Source organism: Excalfactoria chinensis, chromosome 9 (assembly GCF_039878825.1).
Source record: "Excalfactoria chinensis isolate bCotChi1 chromosome 9, bCotChi1.hap2, whole genome shotgun sequence".
NCBI lineage: Eukaryota > Metazoa > Chordata > Aves > Galliformes > Phasianidae > Excalfactoria > Excalfactoria chinensis.
This window is the reverse complement of record NC_092833.1, coordinates 2,126,338-2,140,595: the sequence shown is the minus strand read 5'-3', so window position 1 is coordinate 2,140,595 and position 14,258 is coordinate 2,126,338. Positions and strand designations below refer to the sequence as shown.

Sequence of the window (14,258 nt, the reverse complement as noted above, 5' to 3'; positions counted from 1 at the left end):
CATTTCACACATACAGTTTATTTTCTAGAACACGTTCTTTCCAAAACACACATTTCATATGCAAAGTAATGCAAAAAGTATGAGAAAGAAAGGCTATTTCATACCGAAAAGGATGCAGGTTTCTGAATGACCGAGTAGCAAGTAATGTTTTGCAGACCTCCTGTTTTGTAAAGCTTCAGCATAACAGCAGATAATGGCAAAGGTGATGATGAAAACCTCTGTCACCGAGCTCCTCTCATGACTCAGCTGTGGCAATGTCTAACATTAACGAGCCTTAAAGCACTCTCACATTAGGTCCAGTACGAGATGTGTACAGCTGCCCCCTTGTGCAGTCATTTATTTAGAAATCAATTGACTGAAAACTGTATTTTCAAAACTAGCCCTGTGTCTTTTCTTATTTCCTTCAAACATAAACCATTTTCCTTTCCCATTTGAAATAAAAGGAGTATCTATCCCAGCACAGAGACCCGGTTCCCACCAATTGTAAGCAATTTTATGGCTGTTTTTTAAAGGCACGGAAATAGATTTCTTGATGTGAAGGTGCTTCTGAGTAAGGGCATAAACCATAACAATATAGTGGTACAAGAAATAGAAGGCTTATATTGCAATAAGGAAGCCTTTGGTTTCAACACAGAGCCAAATGTACAAATGGCCCAAGGGCAGTGACTTACCAGAAGAGTGATTCAGGCATTTCCAGGGACATTTTGTGATAATAAAGTTCAGGCTAGGAGGGCTCCTCTGAGGAATGAGTTTGATAGAACTGATCCAGTGTTTCATCTGGGAGCCTGGAGTACATCAGACAAGTGCTCCCAAACTCTATTTCGTGTTTGTGATGTGGTACTTGCTTACCTACGTCTTCTTCCCCAAGTAAGAATGAGAAGGCAGGCAGAAAACATTCATACATCTATCTTGTTATATCTTAGAATGATTATCTATGCTTCAGTATGTGCAGTCTTTCACTAAATGCAGTATTTGAAGGGGTTACTTTGTTTCTAATGTGCAAAAGCTGTTTTAAAGTTGAAGGATAAAATTGTGCTGGTTCCTTAGCGATAGTTATCAGCAAGCTTTGTAGTTTGTTGCTGTTACCTGAGATAGGGTGTTGTGTAAAGAGATGCTGTCACGTACTGGGCAGCCTGGTCCTCTGTGGAACAGCTCTGGCTGGTGTGTGATGGTTTATAATGCTTATGAGAGGGCCAGCCAAGTTGTTGGAGCAGATGAGCTCTGACAGAGACCTTCTGCAGGGTCTCCAGAAGGAAAGAGCAGAGCCAGACTTTTAGCCAGATACTTTCTTGTATCTCTCAGTTACCTTCTAAGTTAGTAAGAAAGTGTTGAAGTTATTTCTGGGTTTGACTGGCCCAGAGCAACAAGTTTCTGATCACACTGGTGAAAGGAAAACCGTTGTGGCAATGGCAAAGGCTGATTTTAATTAGCAGTCCAGTGACCATGAGAGTTTGTCACTGACAAGCCTTTCAGATTTAATAGATTGCATCAAGGGTAATGCTTCTTTCGGCATCACTGATATTTTCATAATGCTGGTTCTTTTTTCCCCATACTCTTCCCCTCTCATCTCTAAAAATGAAGACAAATATTCACATTCATGAGAAAAATGTTGTCCTTCTCCCTCCTGTGCCCTTCCCACAATGGCCAAACTGCCCTTACTACCATGTCAGGAATAATGCTGTCAGTGTCCCACCTGCAGGGCAAGTGGCAGCCAAGGAAGAGGCATTCTTCTACTGCAAAAGGTCCTGTCATGTGGCACAAGGCTTAAAGACGGGGCATCGTTCAATAATTGTTTTCAGGTGTGTTTTTTCTCTGAATTCTCTGGCAGCAAAGTAATAGAAGATGGCATCCAGGCAGCAGTTGAGGTTAGCTAGTATCATTGACACCTGGATGAAGAGGCTGATGGTTTGTTTCAGGCGGCAGTCCACTATCACATGCTGTCTTACCAGGCACTGCAGGCAGATCGCAAGATGGACAGGTGTGAAACATACCAAAAAGACAACGAGGTTGATGATAATGACTCTTAAGGAATCTTCTACTTTCTCTTTGGCTCTGTTTTTGTGGTTCAGAAGAATCCAGATGTTTTGTGCAGAGCAGAAAACCATCACTGAGAGTGGAATCAGAAACCCGAAGATCTCCACAGAAACGATGAGAGGGACGCTCCAGGCCTCATCTGACATATTGTGAAAGCATTTTAAATAGTCTTTCTTTTGAAACACGTATATTGGGCTGCTGCAAAGCCAAGCTACTGCCCAGATAAAACAGCAAATCAAGATTGCCCACCTGGGGGATTGGTTAGCTCGACCTTCAAATGGATGCTTTAAGCAGATGTACCTGTCAACAGTAATGCAAACAATGATGAAGATACTGCCATAGGTATTGACAAAATACAGTGACTGTATAAAGGCACAAAGGAGTCCGGGTGCTTCTGCAACAGAGTAGTGTAGCTTAAGTGGGAGGGAGAGAAGCAGCAGAACATCTGCAAGTGCCAGATTGATCATGTAGACTGAGGTTTTGGTTTGTTTCTTCCAAAAGCAGCAGAATACTGAGAGAGCCAGGGTGTTGAGAACCAAGCCAAGAATGAAGGTGGGGATGGAGATCCCAAACCGGAGGGTATCTGCTAATCTGTCGATGCTTGTAAAATTGCATTCCCCACTGCTGTTGGTCATTTCTCCTCTGAAAACCACAGAGAGAACAAGTTAGAGATGTGTAAGGCTCACAGTGAACTCCTCTATATCTCTTGATACATCTTTTATTTAGGTGTGAACTGAATAATAGCATAATAGCTGGTATTTAACCTTCAGCACTGGTTAAATTTTGGATTTGCAAGTGCTTTAAATTGCAATTGATGGCCTTGGACAATCTGGGAAAGATCAGCAAATGGAAGGCATTGCATCTTGATAGTTCTTAAATATATATATATATCATTTGTGTGGAATAGACATCAGAATTCTTAAATATATATATATATATATATATACACATATATGTCTTACTATTCCTTACAAATATTTTCCATAACCACTTTAAATTAGAATCACGTTTAATTCTAATGAAGCAAAAAAGAAATAGGTTCAGGTTTTCAGTGGAGCTCAACCAAACAAGTGGCTCAAAATAAGTTTTAGGAGTAAGTGAAGAGTTTTTAAGACAAACTTGATCAAGAGAAGAATCTGCTTTGGAGAGCAGAAAGGGGTGCATAGATCATAAGCACTACCAAATGGACCTGGACTTTTCTACAGAAGCCAAAAAACAGTTTGTGATGTAATTTTTGTTTGCTTGGCTAAAATAGAAAAAGAAAGAGAGAAAGAGCAAGTAGAAATACTAACAGAGGACGTGGCCATGTACTTTGCTTAACCTTCTACCTCTGCTTTTCATACACATGCTGGCGTTATGCTGGACTCAGAGGTGGGGGACTTAGGGCAATCAGTGGGTGATAATGGGAATATCTGAAGTGGATGATCTGGGAACCTCTCTGCATCTGAACAGAGAATGTGTTCAGAGTTTAATATGCTCATGCTGGTAAATAATCTTGTTTCCAGCTCAAGTTGCTAAAATAACTGGCACATAAGTTCCAACCTAAGAAATATGAGGTATGTTACTGGTGTATCTGGAAAGGGATCAGTCTAGCCTTTCTGTTAAAGGAAATGAAAGCAAACATGATTTAGGCAAAACTAGAAGTGTTAGGCCAACTCTTCCCTCAGATTTTCAATAAAAGAAAAACTGAAAATATGATAACCTAAACGAGCCCTTGGCAGATCTTGCCAGATGATTATTTTCTCTGATGAAGTATCTGCTTTTTCAGATAAGGCAAAGGCTGAAGGTCAAAGACACTTGCACTAGAAACTGTGATTGAACTGCACTAGAAACAATTAATACCACTACACATACTTGGGTGTGACATGCATGGAGGTGCTGTTGGCTGTAGGGCAAGATCTGGCTGGCATCTCCAGAGTACTGAGGAAATAGCAGCTTTCCTCTGAATTTAGGAAATGCAAAAGGAAGTCTGGCTGTTATCAGGGGATTTATCTGTCGGAAATGAGAACAAAAAGAAAACCTTGGTTTGTTAGTCAGACTGAGACTGAGTCAGTCTCTTTGAGCTAGCAAGGTGAGGCAGCTGCTTAGAAAGTCATGTGATTGCAGTGCACGGTAAGTGAGAGAATGCCACTAGAGCTGGGGATGCACCAGTGCCAGCTGTGCCAGGGAGTCATGGGCAGAACCTGCTGGTTACCTGGGCGAGGACAGGTAAGAGGAGTTGGGGGTGTTGTGTTCTTGTGTGAGCATGTGTGTCCTGTGACCAGGAGCACTCATTTAGCTGGGGAGCAATCAGACGGCATTAAACATTTTGGGGGAGCAACAACAGTTGTTAACCCAGCACTATCTAAATATCAGAAAATTGCTTGTGGCGTATGAGCTTTGATTCTAACCATTACCACATTTCTGTATCCCCAAATGCTTTGTCTTCAGAATTCATCATCACAGAATTACATACAGCGCTGCTCCTGAAAATACTTTCAGGAAGGTGCTGGCAGTCCTTAAAGCACTGATTTCAGGTGTTCACCTCCACTGCCCAACTCTCTAAAGCCTGAAGCTTTTGATCCCGTAGCCCACCTCAGATTTAAACTTCATGCCTTGAACACCCCACAGGAATTGCTTGCCAATGGTCTGCATGGAGCAGCGTTTGCCCAAAGCTGTCCAAAGAATCATTTCCATTGACAAACAAGCTTATCAGCTTATCATCTGATAAGCTTTATCTTTATCACAGTGTCCAAATGATTAACAAAAGTACAGAAGCTGAAAGATACGGAACTGAATACAGCTTTCCCGTCTGACAGATTGAAGAGCACCTCACTGAGCTGATCACTCATTATGTCTAAGTTTCATAGAGATAACGTTTCCTTCTTTTGGTTATGAGAATTACTTTAGAGACAGTGCCCAAAGCCTGCTCCCCCCACGCCCACTCAGCGTTGGCTGTCTGACAAAAAAGAAGTCAAATTACTTCCATTTCATTTATCCTCAGACAAACCTGTGTGGGTTGATACTTACTGCTGAGATGTCGTTGGGGAGCTCACAACAGATTCTCTGGCAGGTGACTCCAGTCCAAATACCAAGACCAGGCTTAGGGATTTACCATTTCCCCAACTCCTCTTCCACCTCCTTAAGAGTCAGGCAGCGTGTTTTCTCCCCTGAAGAGAATTTTCTCTGCCCTCTAAGAGCTTCCTGAAGAAATTGCCTGCAGCCCCAGGATTGTTTCAGCTTCTGGAAGTCAAAGGGTAACATCAGAGCCTGCACTTAGCACCTGTCAAGGCAGACTGCATGAGCTGGAGCAGACCCAGTGCTGTCACTGCTCTGCTTGTTCTTGGTTCTCCTTACTGAGTGAGGATTTTCCACTTCCTATGCACTATTCAAGTATTAATGGTTTACCAATGAGCAGAAGCTGGTGGTTAAGCTAGCAGCAAATGTAATGACCTAGGAACAGCAAGGTTGTATCGTACTAGCTTTGCTGACTTGGTTTTTTTGCAATACAGTAGGGTGCATGAATAGTTTTCCTTTTGTAGCTGAGATTTGAGTTCATCTGTCTGTAACAGACAAGTCTGTATGTTAACAAAGTTTGGGGATGATGAAGTGAGGGCATAGTAACGTATGAAAGCTTCATTCATAGGACACTCTTCATCATTAAGCCTATGACTTTAAGTGTAGGTGTAGCTTTAATAAGGAAATGTTTATCAGATGACAGAACGCAGCAAACCAATCATTCTTGATCTAGCTATAATACAAAAGAGGAATGAGGGAAATTCAGGTTACTGCATCAGCAGGGACTTTTACAGCACTTATCATAATTACCCTTTGATAATTACAAACCATGTAATATTACTGCCATGAAGCAGACTTTGCATCTGTTTTCTAGACCATTACTCATGTTAGATATATGTTATTCCCTCCTGGATATTGGATAACAGAAAGATGGCTTAGTGCAATAAAAAGCTGTAAGTCCACACCTGCTATATGTTTTATCTGTAGCTGCATAATCTCTTACCACTTTATACTAAACATTTTGATTGTAATAGAATATGTCTATCCTTATCTCTGAAACTGAACATCTCTTTATTATCTAAGACAGACCACACTACGTAGTTCATTAATTTTTTATCCTTACAAGAAATAATTATCAGACAAGCCTAAAAATAACGATACTCTGCACTCAATGCTAGTGTTTAACTGCTGGAAAAGAAAAATCAATCTATCAATTAAAAGACAAATTCTTTTACCTGAATCTCAGCAAGAAGGTCAGCAGGATTGCTTCAGTCGTGGTTGTTCTACAGCACACGAGAGCATTTGCTTAGAGCCCATGCTCTGCCAGTACTCTTACTAAATAACCACATCCTTCTTCTCGCTCTTTTTTCTCTCTCTCTCTTTTTTTTTTCCTTCTATTTCAAAGGGCACAGCTCTGTGTTTTGTGTTTCTTTATATAGACGAGTGATGGTGAGAGAGTGTAAAGGCTTGAATCCTCAGCTGTTTCCAGCAAGTAGATGGCGTGAGGAGAGCAGTTTGTCCCTGGAGCCTGGCCTGGCTTTGGGCTGACCTTCACTCAGTGTGAAGCAGCTGAGGACTGTTACAGGTATGTGGTGGCTGTCCCCAAACAGCAGATTGTTCATTGTGCTGGAGGGGAGATGGATAAGTAGAAAGTTGTAGGAGAGACAGTCATAGAAAGAGGGCTTTTCCCCTCAGTTCTGTACAATTTGCATGCTGGAAATCAGCGGTTCTGCACTCAGCTGCTTCTGAAAGATTCAGCTACTCGCATGTGTGCAGCTGTGAAACTATTTAAAGCCAATTCAGGTGTTTGGTTTGTGGCTGGAAGGCGGCAAACAAATGCTTATTGGCAAGAGGAGTGAGGTGTACAGAGCTCTAACCTGGTACCTATGTGTGAGTTACACAACAGCCAGGACACGCTCTCAAAACGTGCTGCCTCTTGAACTCCCAAGACACACAAATGTGATTTTTCATCATTAGCACTTTCCTAACCGTGTGTGAAGGTCTTCCTCTGCTTTGGGGGCTGTCCTTTAAAGTACAGCATTTGGAAAGGTAATTGTGCTTACAGAGAGTGGAACAGCAGAAAAATGGGAGTGTCAATCCATTGCCATCTTCGGGAGCTAACAAAGGTGTAATGCTGAGGAGGACTGAAAGCTGCTGGTCTCAGTCCCTAGCTGGATGTGAGGGAGTGCTGTCAGGTAGTCATGGTTGCACCAAGTGCCATAATACGCTGGAGAGAAAACGTAAGTGCTGATTGATGACGTAGTGATGTTTCTTAAATAATAACTGTGCCTTCATACAACAGAACTGTAAGAAGAAAAAACCCTAAGTACAGTGTCATACATATAACTGTTTATATACATATGAGACATTTGGCACCTCATATGTATGAATAGAAGCAAACCTTCTCTGGTTGGAGTATGAAACTAGCTTGCTGGTGCCAGGAACCACTGCTCTGTGTTGTGGTAACCACTGGCTGCTCTTCCACTATGCAATACTCCACTGAGGGAGCAAACTTAGGAAGAAAAAAAAAAAGGTAGCTCTAAATAGCTCTAAGTGACATTTTTCACATTGCCACCTGCTCTTGGAGGTAATTTAGTCTTTATAGAGAAGTGCTGTTCTTACCACAGAAGTAGAGCCAGTACTGCGGCCGCAGGACTTGGAGAAGAAAAATACATTTCTGAACACCTCTTTTTCCTACCTGTCTCATCTGCAAATGAGATTGGAAGGAAAAATAAAGGAAAATGGAGAACCCAAGCAAAGCTTGAGTAGAGCTTGCAACAGGATCATGTAGCTGAGGAAATAAAGCTAGTGATGATGCATACCATTTGGGAAGCAGGTTATAGAAATGGGAGTTTCCAAGGGCTTTCCAACTTCTGTCTTCTCTGAGCTGTGGGCTAGGACGGGTCTCAGCAACAGACCATACTGAATCTGAAGTCGTGAAAAGAAATCTAAGAGTGCAACTAAAGACTTTTGCTTAAGGAGGCTGTGGATGCCCCATCCCTGGGGGCATTCAAAGCCAGGCTGGATGTGGCACTGGGCAGCCTGGTCTGCTGGTTGGTGACCTTGCACACAGCATGGGGGTTGAAACTGGATGATCACTGTGGTCCTTTTCAACCCAGACCATTCTGTGATTCTATAATTAAAAATGCATTTTAATGCCCAGTGCTGCCTTCGTTCCCAGGAATGGATTCATTGCTCATGGTCCTTGGTATCACTTGGTGAAGCAGAGCTAAAAAAAATCAGCATTTCTGCACACCAACCGCACGGTTGCTAAGTTGGCAGTTTGCTTGTGATATGTGTGGGTGCACATAATTTGTTGGTACACAGATAAGTTGTGCTTTTGCAGGCTAGCTCTTCATTTACAACTATTGCAGCTTAAATCTAGAGCATGTCTAATTTGGGCGAGCTACGAATGACTCACTGCCGTACCTGCAGATAGATTATCAGCTGAGAAATTACAGCTTGTTTCCCCTTCTCTTTGGTGGCTGCTTATTCAGTTTTTCCCAAGGAGTGCTAGACGTGATCGTGCTCAGCAGGGAATATTTCTGAGAGTCTGGTGTCCCCGGTGCCTTTATCACCCTGCAGTCCTGCTTGCTAAATGCTCAATTCCAGAGATGCAGGCTGGCACATTTACCTCTGAGGTTTTTGATGGGAAGGAGATAAGATGTTATTGTTTGCTTCATTTTTTTTTGCTTCTCTTTTTTGTTGTTGTTGTTTTTTTTAATTAACCACAGAAATGTGGTAAATGCCTATTGCTAGCCCTGCCTAGAGACAACAGTTTCATCAACCATATCCTTTTGCTATTGTGGCGCTGCAGCAATATAGCGGTCAGTGGGAAAGGAATAACCTAAAGAAAAGTCTGAATAACTAGAAAGAAGTACACAAGCAAACAACTTACAAAGCTTATGGCAAAGATAAGGCTGAGAGACTGTTCAGACTAGAGAAAGCAGAGTGGGGATTTTATCAATGCTTTTATGTTTATAGTGGGTGGGAGTCAAGTGGATGGGGCCAGAATCTTTGCAGTGGTGCCCAGCAAGGGATGCAATGGGCATAAACTGGAACACAGGAAGTCGCATGCAAACACAAGGAAGAAAACTTCCTTGAGGGTAACAAAGCCTTGGAATAGGCTGCCCAGAATGCTGGTGGGGTCTACTTTTATTAAGATACTCAGGACGCTTCCTGTGCAACCTGCTGTTGGGAACTTGCTTTAGAAGCAAGTTGCACTCAATGATCTCCATATGTCCTTTCAAGCCCCTGCAATTCTGTGATTCTAAGGGTTCCTTTAGAGACTGATGATTTTTCTTCATGTTTTATCTTTTACGTGCAAGTGCTGCTGTTGCTAAGCCAGGCAGCACTTGTCATTTTCAAGGACTCAAAGACTGTTTCAGAGGAAATACATCCATGCATTGCAAAGCCACATTCATTTGCATTACAGCAGCATGAATGCCGCTGTTCTTTTTTAAGTGGAACATATATCAAAGCAAATTTGCAGCTCAGCTTTCACAGATGTCTAAAATATGTGCTTGTTTGTATTTAATGGCCAGAATGGAATGAGCTTGGTTTCAGATCTAGAATTAGGATGCTCAAATGCAAATGAATCAGATTTCTAATATGAGGTCTGACAGATTTCTGTGCCACTCTGGAGGCGTGTGTGACTTGCTCTCCCAGATAACTATAAAACATAGATTTAGTCATCCAGAGCAAAAAGAGTCAGGAAAAGACATTGCTGTGTGAAGAGCTGGAAGGTGAGTGAAAAACTGTGTTCATCCTTGGGAAGAAATTCTGTATACATTGGAGAAGTGGAAGGTTCATCAGCCCAGACCTGTGTCTAAGCCTACCTCATAGTAATCTTCAGTGGTATGCTGTGACTGGCATCTGGTTTTTTTTTTGTGTGTCACAAAGGTTTCAAGTGCTAGATGGACAAACTGAGTTCAGATATTAAGCTGTCTTGTCCTGAGCAGGTTACCATGGCTTCCTACCACAAAACTGGCCTCTTTTTAGCTCATCAGTGCACTCATGGAAAGGAGAACTATCCAAAGAGCCAGTGATGGGGAACAGCCAAATTCAGCCTCTGCGACACAGAGACCTTTAATGGTGACAAACACAGTAACTCTTGGAGCTGGCTGCCTATGAGTATAGAACTATGGCAGTAATATTTCTGAGGCACAGATCCTCAAGCTGTATGTGATCCAGAAGTTCACCAGCAGGACACCAAGCGTACAGTGAGGCATCGTCCTCATAGCTTCAGTGAGCCACAATCCACAGAGCAGCTTGCACCTTGCCAAAGCACTTTTTGGTCATGGATGGATCAGAAGGCTACAACTCCTCTTGGCTGTTCATAGCCAGGCAAGCTGTGAGTTCAGCCCTAGTGAAACTGTTTAAGAATAGACACGGGGCTTCCCGAGTGAAGAATATACACAGAGCTAGCTGCACAAATGTGCTTTGTAGCCTGCTCCAGTGAGATTTTCCAGCACACCCCACCTGTGCCAGCTGAGAAGGTTTGTGGTTATTATATTGGCTTTGGTGAAGCCCAGGGCAATAGAAATAATGGTTTGAAGCAGAGTGGATACGAGGTACACTGGGACCAGAGCAGGTGGACCACACAGCTCCTTGGCAGGTCTCTGAGCTCTCAGGCTCCTGTGGGTTACCAGGTCATATTGCAAGATATTTCTTCTTCCGCACAATATGTGGTTCTTAGATGTCATTCTTTTTCCTCACAGCAGGAGAGATCAGATCAGAGAGTGATGTTACAATCATAGCCTGCACCACAGATCATTATACTCTAATACTCAACAACCTTCACTACAGTCTCGCACAGAGGGCTGGCAGTGAAGAAAAGTGGCAGTAGCCGTGCTACCCATGTCTGCCTTGCACAGTCATTCCTGTACTTCATGTGGAGCTGCCTTGTCTGCAGGGTTTATGCACCCCCGGTGCTATGACTTCCTGAAAGATGTATTTCTGTTGAATGGCTTGAATTGAAAAAGTGCTGACTTGTATAGAAACTGCATTTCTCCCCGCCCCAGTTTTCTGTAATGCTTCCTTATCCATCACTCCTCAGTGTATGGACCGGTATTTCTGGATAGAAAGCCTTCCACTCCCAAGCCTATAACTGCTTGAATGGGCTGAAGTTGAATGAAATCTCAGGTTTGCCTAAAAGCAACATTTCTAACATCTTTGATGTGTCCTGGATTATTGCAGGTAGAGTGAAGTGTGCCGTTTTACATCTCTGAACTTCCTTGTGAGGGATCCGCTTGGATGTTTCTGCTCTTCACCACTTTAGGAATGTGTAAATGTTTATTACAAGCAAGCTGCAGTTCATGGTTTATCTTGCAGTTAACAGGGTTTAACTTGTGATACCAAGCTTGCAGTATTGCTGGGAAGGGGCAGGTGCATTGCTGCTTGAAGGTGGCTGGGATTTCTCTCTTCTTTCACTGGGTGCACCTCAGGTGTGGAGGGGCTAGATGGACAAGTGCTCCTGTTTAGGGCCTGGCAAGATAGTATTCAAAAGCACTGATCACCAGAATTGCTCAGTGTTGTTGTGGAGTGGGACCTCATGAAAGCCATGGCCTGAGGGAATGACTAATTAACATTATCTCAGCGCTCCTTATGTGTGTGTGTGCCTTTCACACTGCTTGCCAGCTCACTTGTTGAGAGCGAGAAGGATGTATGAGAGCATGAGAAATCAAACCTAGTTTGTAACTAGTAGATCTGATAGGGATCCCTTAGATCATACAGCAGACTGAGATCTGTCTCGGGAGCTTGAGAACATGAAAATTAAAAATAGCCTTACTCTTTGTGGTCTCCTGATTGAAGTTCTTCTGATGGTGTGCCAGGAAAGCTGTTACTAATTTAATGAGAGACTATTTAATATGAGAACTTCCATCTGCCTCGCACCTGTATGCTGTGGAAGTCTAAAACACATCGTAGCTAGAAAATGGGTGTTTATCTCTTTCCTTCTGAGCCAATGCCACTGAAAGAAACTAGTTGGCTGATTCCAGCTAAGCAGCACTGGATTGAATAGAAATTTGTATACTGTGAAAAGCATCACTCAGACTGTCTGCACTGAGCTGGTTTTGGGTCTTTGCAGAATATGCTGCTCCCGCTGCAGTTTAAAACACTTTTCCATGCGATGCTCATCTCTTCATTGTTGTACCCTGTTGAAGGCTATTTGGTCACTGTTACAGAAGGTCTGTGAAGGTCTGAAACTGCTGACATAGAGCAAGCCTGAAGGGGAAGCCACAGCTTGCCATCTCTATCGTCTCAAAACCCAAAGCCAAGTTTTCAAGGCAATGCCATGCATGTAGCCAGCATCAAAGCCCATTGCCCTTGAGTTCCCATCCTGTATTGGCAGTGCTCTGTGGGCACATGAAATTCCTCAGCTCCAAGAGAAAGAAGCCAGAGCATGTGGTTGTCCACAAAGAACATCTCCTGTGCTCGTTTGCTGCTTGGTTGATGAGCAAAACTGCCTGTGAAAGAAGCGGACATAAAATAAGAGGTAAATCATTTTCTGTTAAAACCAAGTGGATCCCAGCTAACAGTTATTCTGGCATTCTGTAGGGAAAAGGAGAGTAAAATCAGTTATTCGGTGTGTTTCATTAATGCGTGTTGTCTTTGCACTCTGGGATATTCCCATTTCAGCTGGTATAATGCCAAGTTACCACTACATCTTTACTGTTTTCAGACCAATGTGTTTTCAACTGTGCTTTAGTGTTTGGCTGAGCATGTCTCAAAGGATTGCAGAGGAACAAGACCAGCTCTGACACCACACGGTACAATTAACATGAGTGCTGCTGCCCAAGGGACAAGGGTGTGTGAGGCACGAGCTGAGGCTCATTTTTCATAATGGTGTTGTCTCAGCTGGATGATGGCAATTACTACGCCTGTAGCTCACGCGTTGGCTTAGCTTGGTGTTTTCCTTGAAGTTTCTGCACAAATTGCTCTTGTCACAACCAAAGTGCACTGTCAGGGTGCACATTTCAATGCGCACCACCCAGTCTGCATTCCTTTATCTTGACACCGGGTAGGAGAATGGGTAGGAGAATGAGAATGTCAATCTTGTTACCGCCATAATGTATCCTGAGAAATCCCAGAGCACCAAAGTCCCAGATTTAATCACTGAGATGTTTAATGTGAAGATGCCATGGGTGCTGCTGAGAAATAGAAAGAGCCCAAGAGGAGCTAGTCAGACATGACCAAAAAAAAGTTAAAAAAGAAAGTTTAAGGAAATACTTACAAGGAATGAGTCCTGCCTTTACGGGAGATAGACTGGAGTGGTTGCCTCTGTAGGTAGGGGAAATACAACCCGACAGTGCCATCTTGAGGAAGTGGACAAGAGGCATCAAGGTGGGTCTTTTGTTTTTTTGGCTCTCCTTCTCTCTCGATATAGATATAGATATAGATATCACATTTTGTTCTGGCTATCTGCCACTGGCAAGTGTTTTTACACTCAAGTTAGTGAGCGAATGGCTTTGGATGTAAAATTGCACTTCACAGGCATGTAACGATGCCACTTATGTTGATAACCATCCAGCTTTCTGCTGCAAACCAAGTGCTTACAGGTTTATTTGTAATGTTGAAAAGGTCTGTTCCCTCTATCACAGATGCACTCTCATAAACAGCCTATATAGAAAAGCCTCATAGCATGAAAGGGATCAAGAAGGTAATCTGCAGGAAAAGCAAAAAACCCCAAACGAATGAGAAGAGCCTCTCAAATTGCCAAACAGAAGTGGAGTGGCTGAAACTGCCACGCAACCAAAGACGGGTCTTTTCTGAACAAAGAGTAAAGCAACAACAACGACAGCAATCTTATGGAACAGAGGTAACTTCACCAGGTTGATCTCTCTTAGGGTGGCTGCTAAGGCTAAGATACTTCTAGGCTGATTGTTCCAAGGTGGATGGGAAACTCATGAAGGTAGGCCATCTGGTAGGAATTTAATTGTACTCTTGCCTTGAAGCCTGGTGTTTTGTACTCCTCACTGACCACAAGGGTTTGTTTGTATAAACACACCAAGAGTGGCATACTTTAGTCTTAGCAAAAAGGGTCTTCAGATTCTCAGAGTGGTCCTTGATGGACCTGTGCTCATCAGCCATCTGTGTAGTCAAAGCAAGTCAGACAGCTGGAAATCCTTTCTCCAGTGTTGTTCTTGTGATGCTGGACTTAAATTTTCTTGGCCAGAGGAAGAAGTTCCTTTGCAAACCATTTCACTGCATCTACAGCTACAGTTGGG

The 14,258-nt window shown here is 42.9% G+C and overlaps 1 protein-coding gene and 1 long non-coding RNA gene across 2 annotated transcripts in view; one reads left to right on the top strand and one right to left on the bottom strand.

Annotated features, from left to right (window-relative positions):
• LOC140256192 (uncharacterized) overlaps positions 1-14,258 on the top strand; it is a 49,362-nt gene that overhangs the window by 1,731 nt on the left and 33,373 nt on the right. The window lies entirely within an intron of this gene.
• Positions 1,749-5,161, bottom strand: GPR55 (G protein-coupled receptor 55). The gene is made up of 2 exons (XM_072344989.1): positions 5,044-5,161; positions 1,749-2,676 (listed from the first exon to the last, which is right to left on the bottom strand). Exon 2 carries the CDS (start codon positions 2,667-2,669, stop codon positions 1,749-1,751), a length of 921 nt encoding a protein of 306 aa, XP_072201090.1. The 5' UTR covers positions 2,670-2,676; positions 5,044-5,161.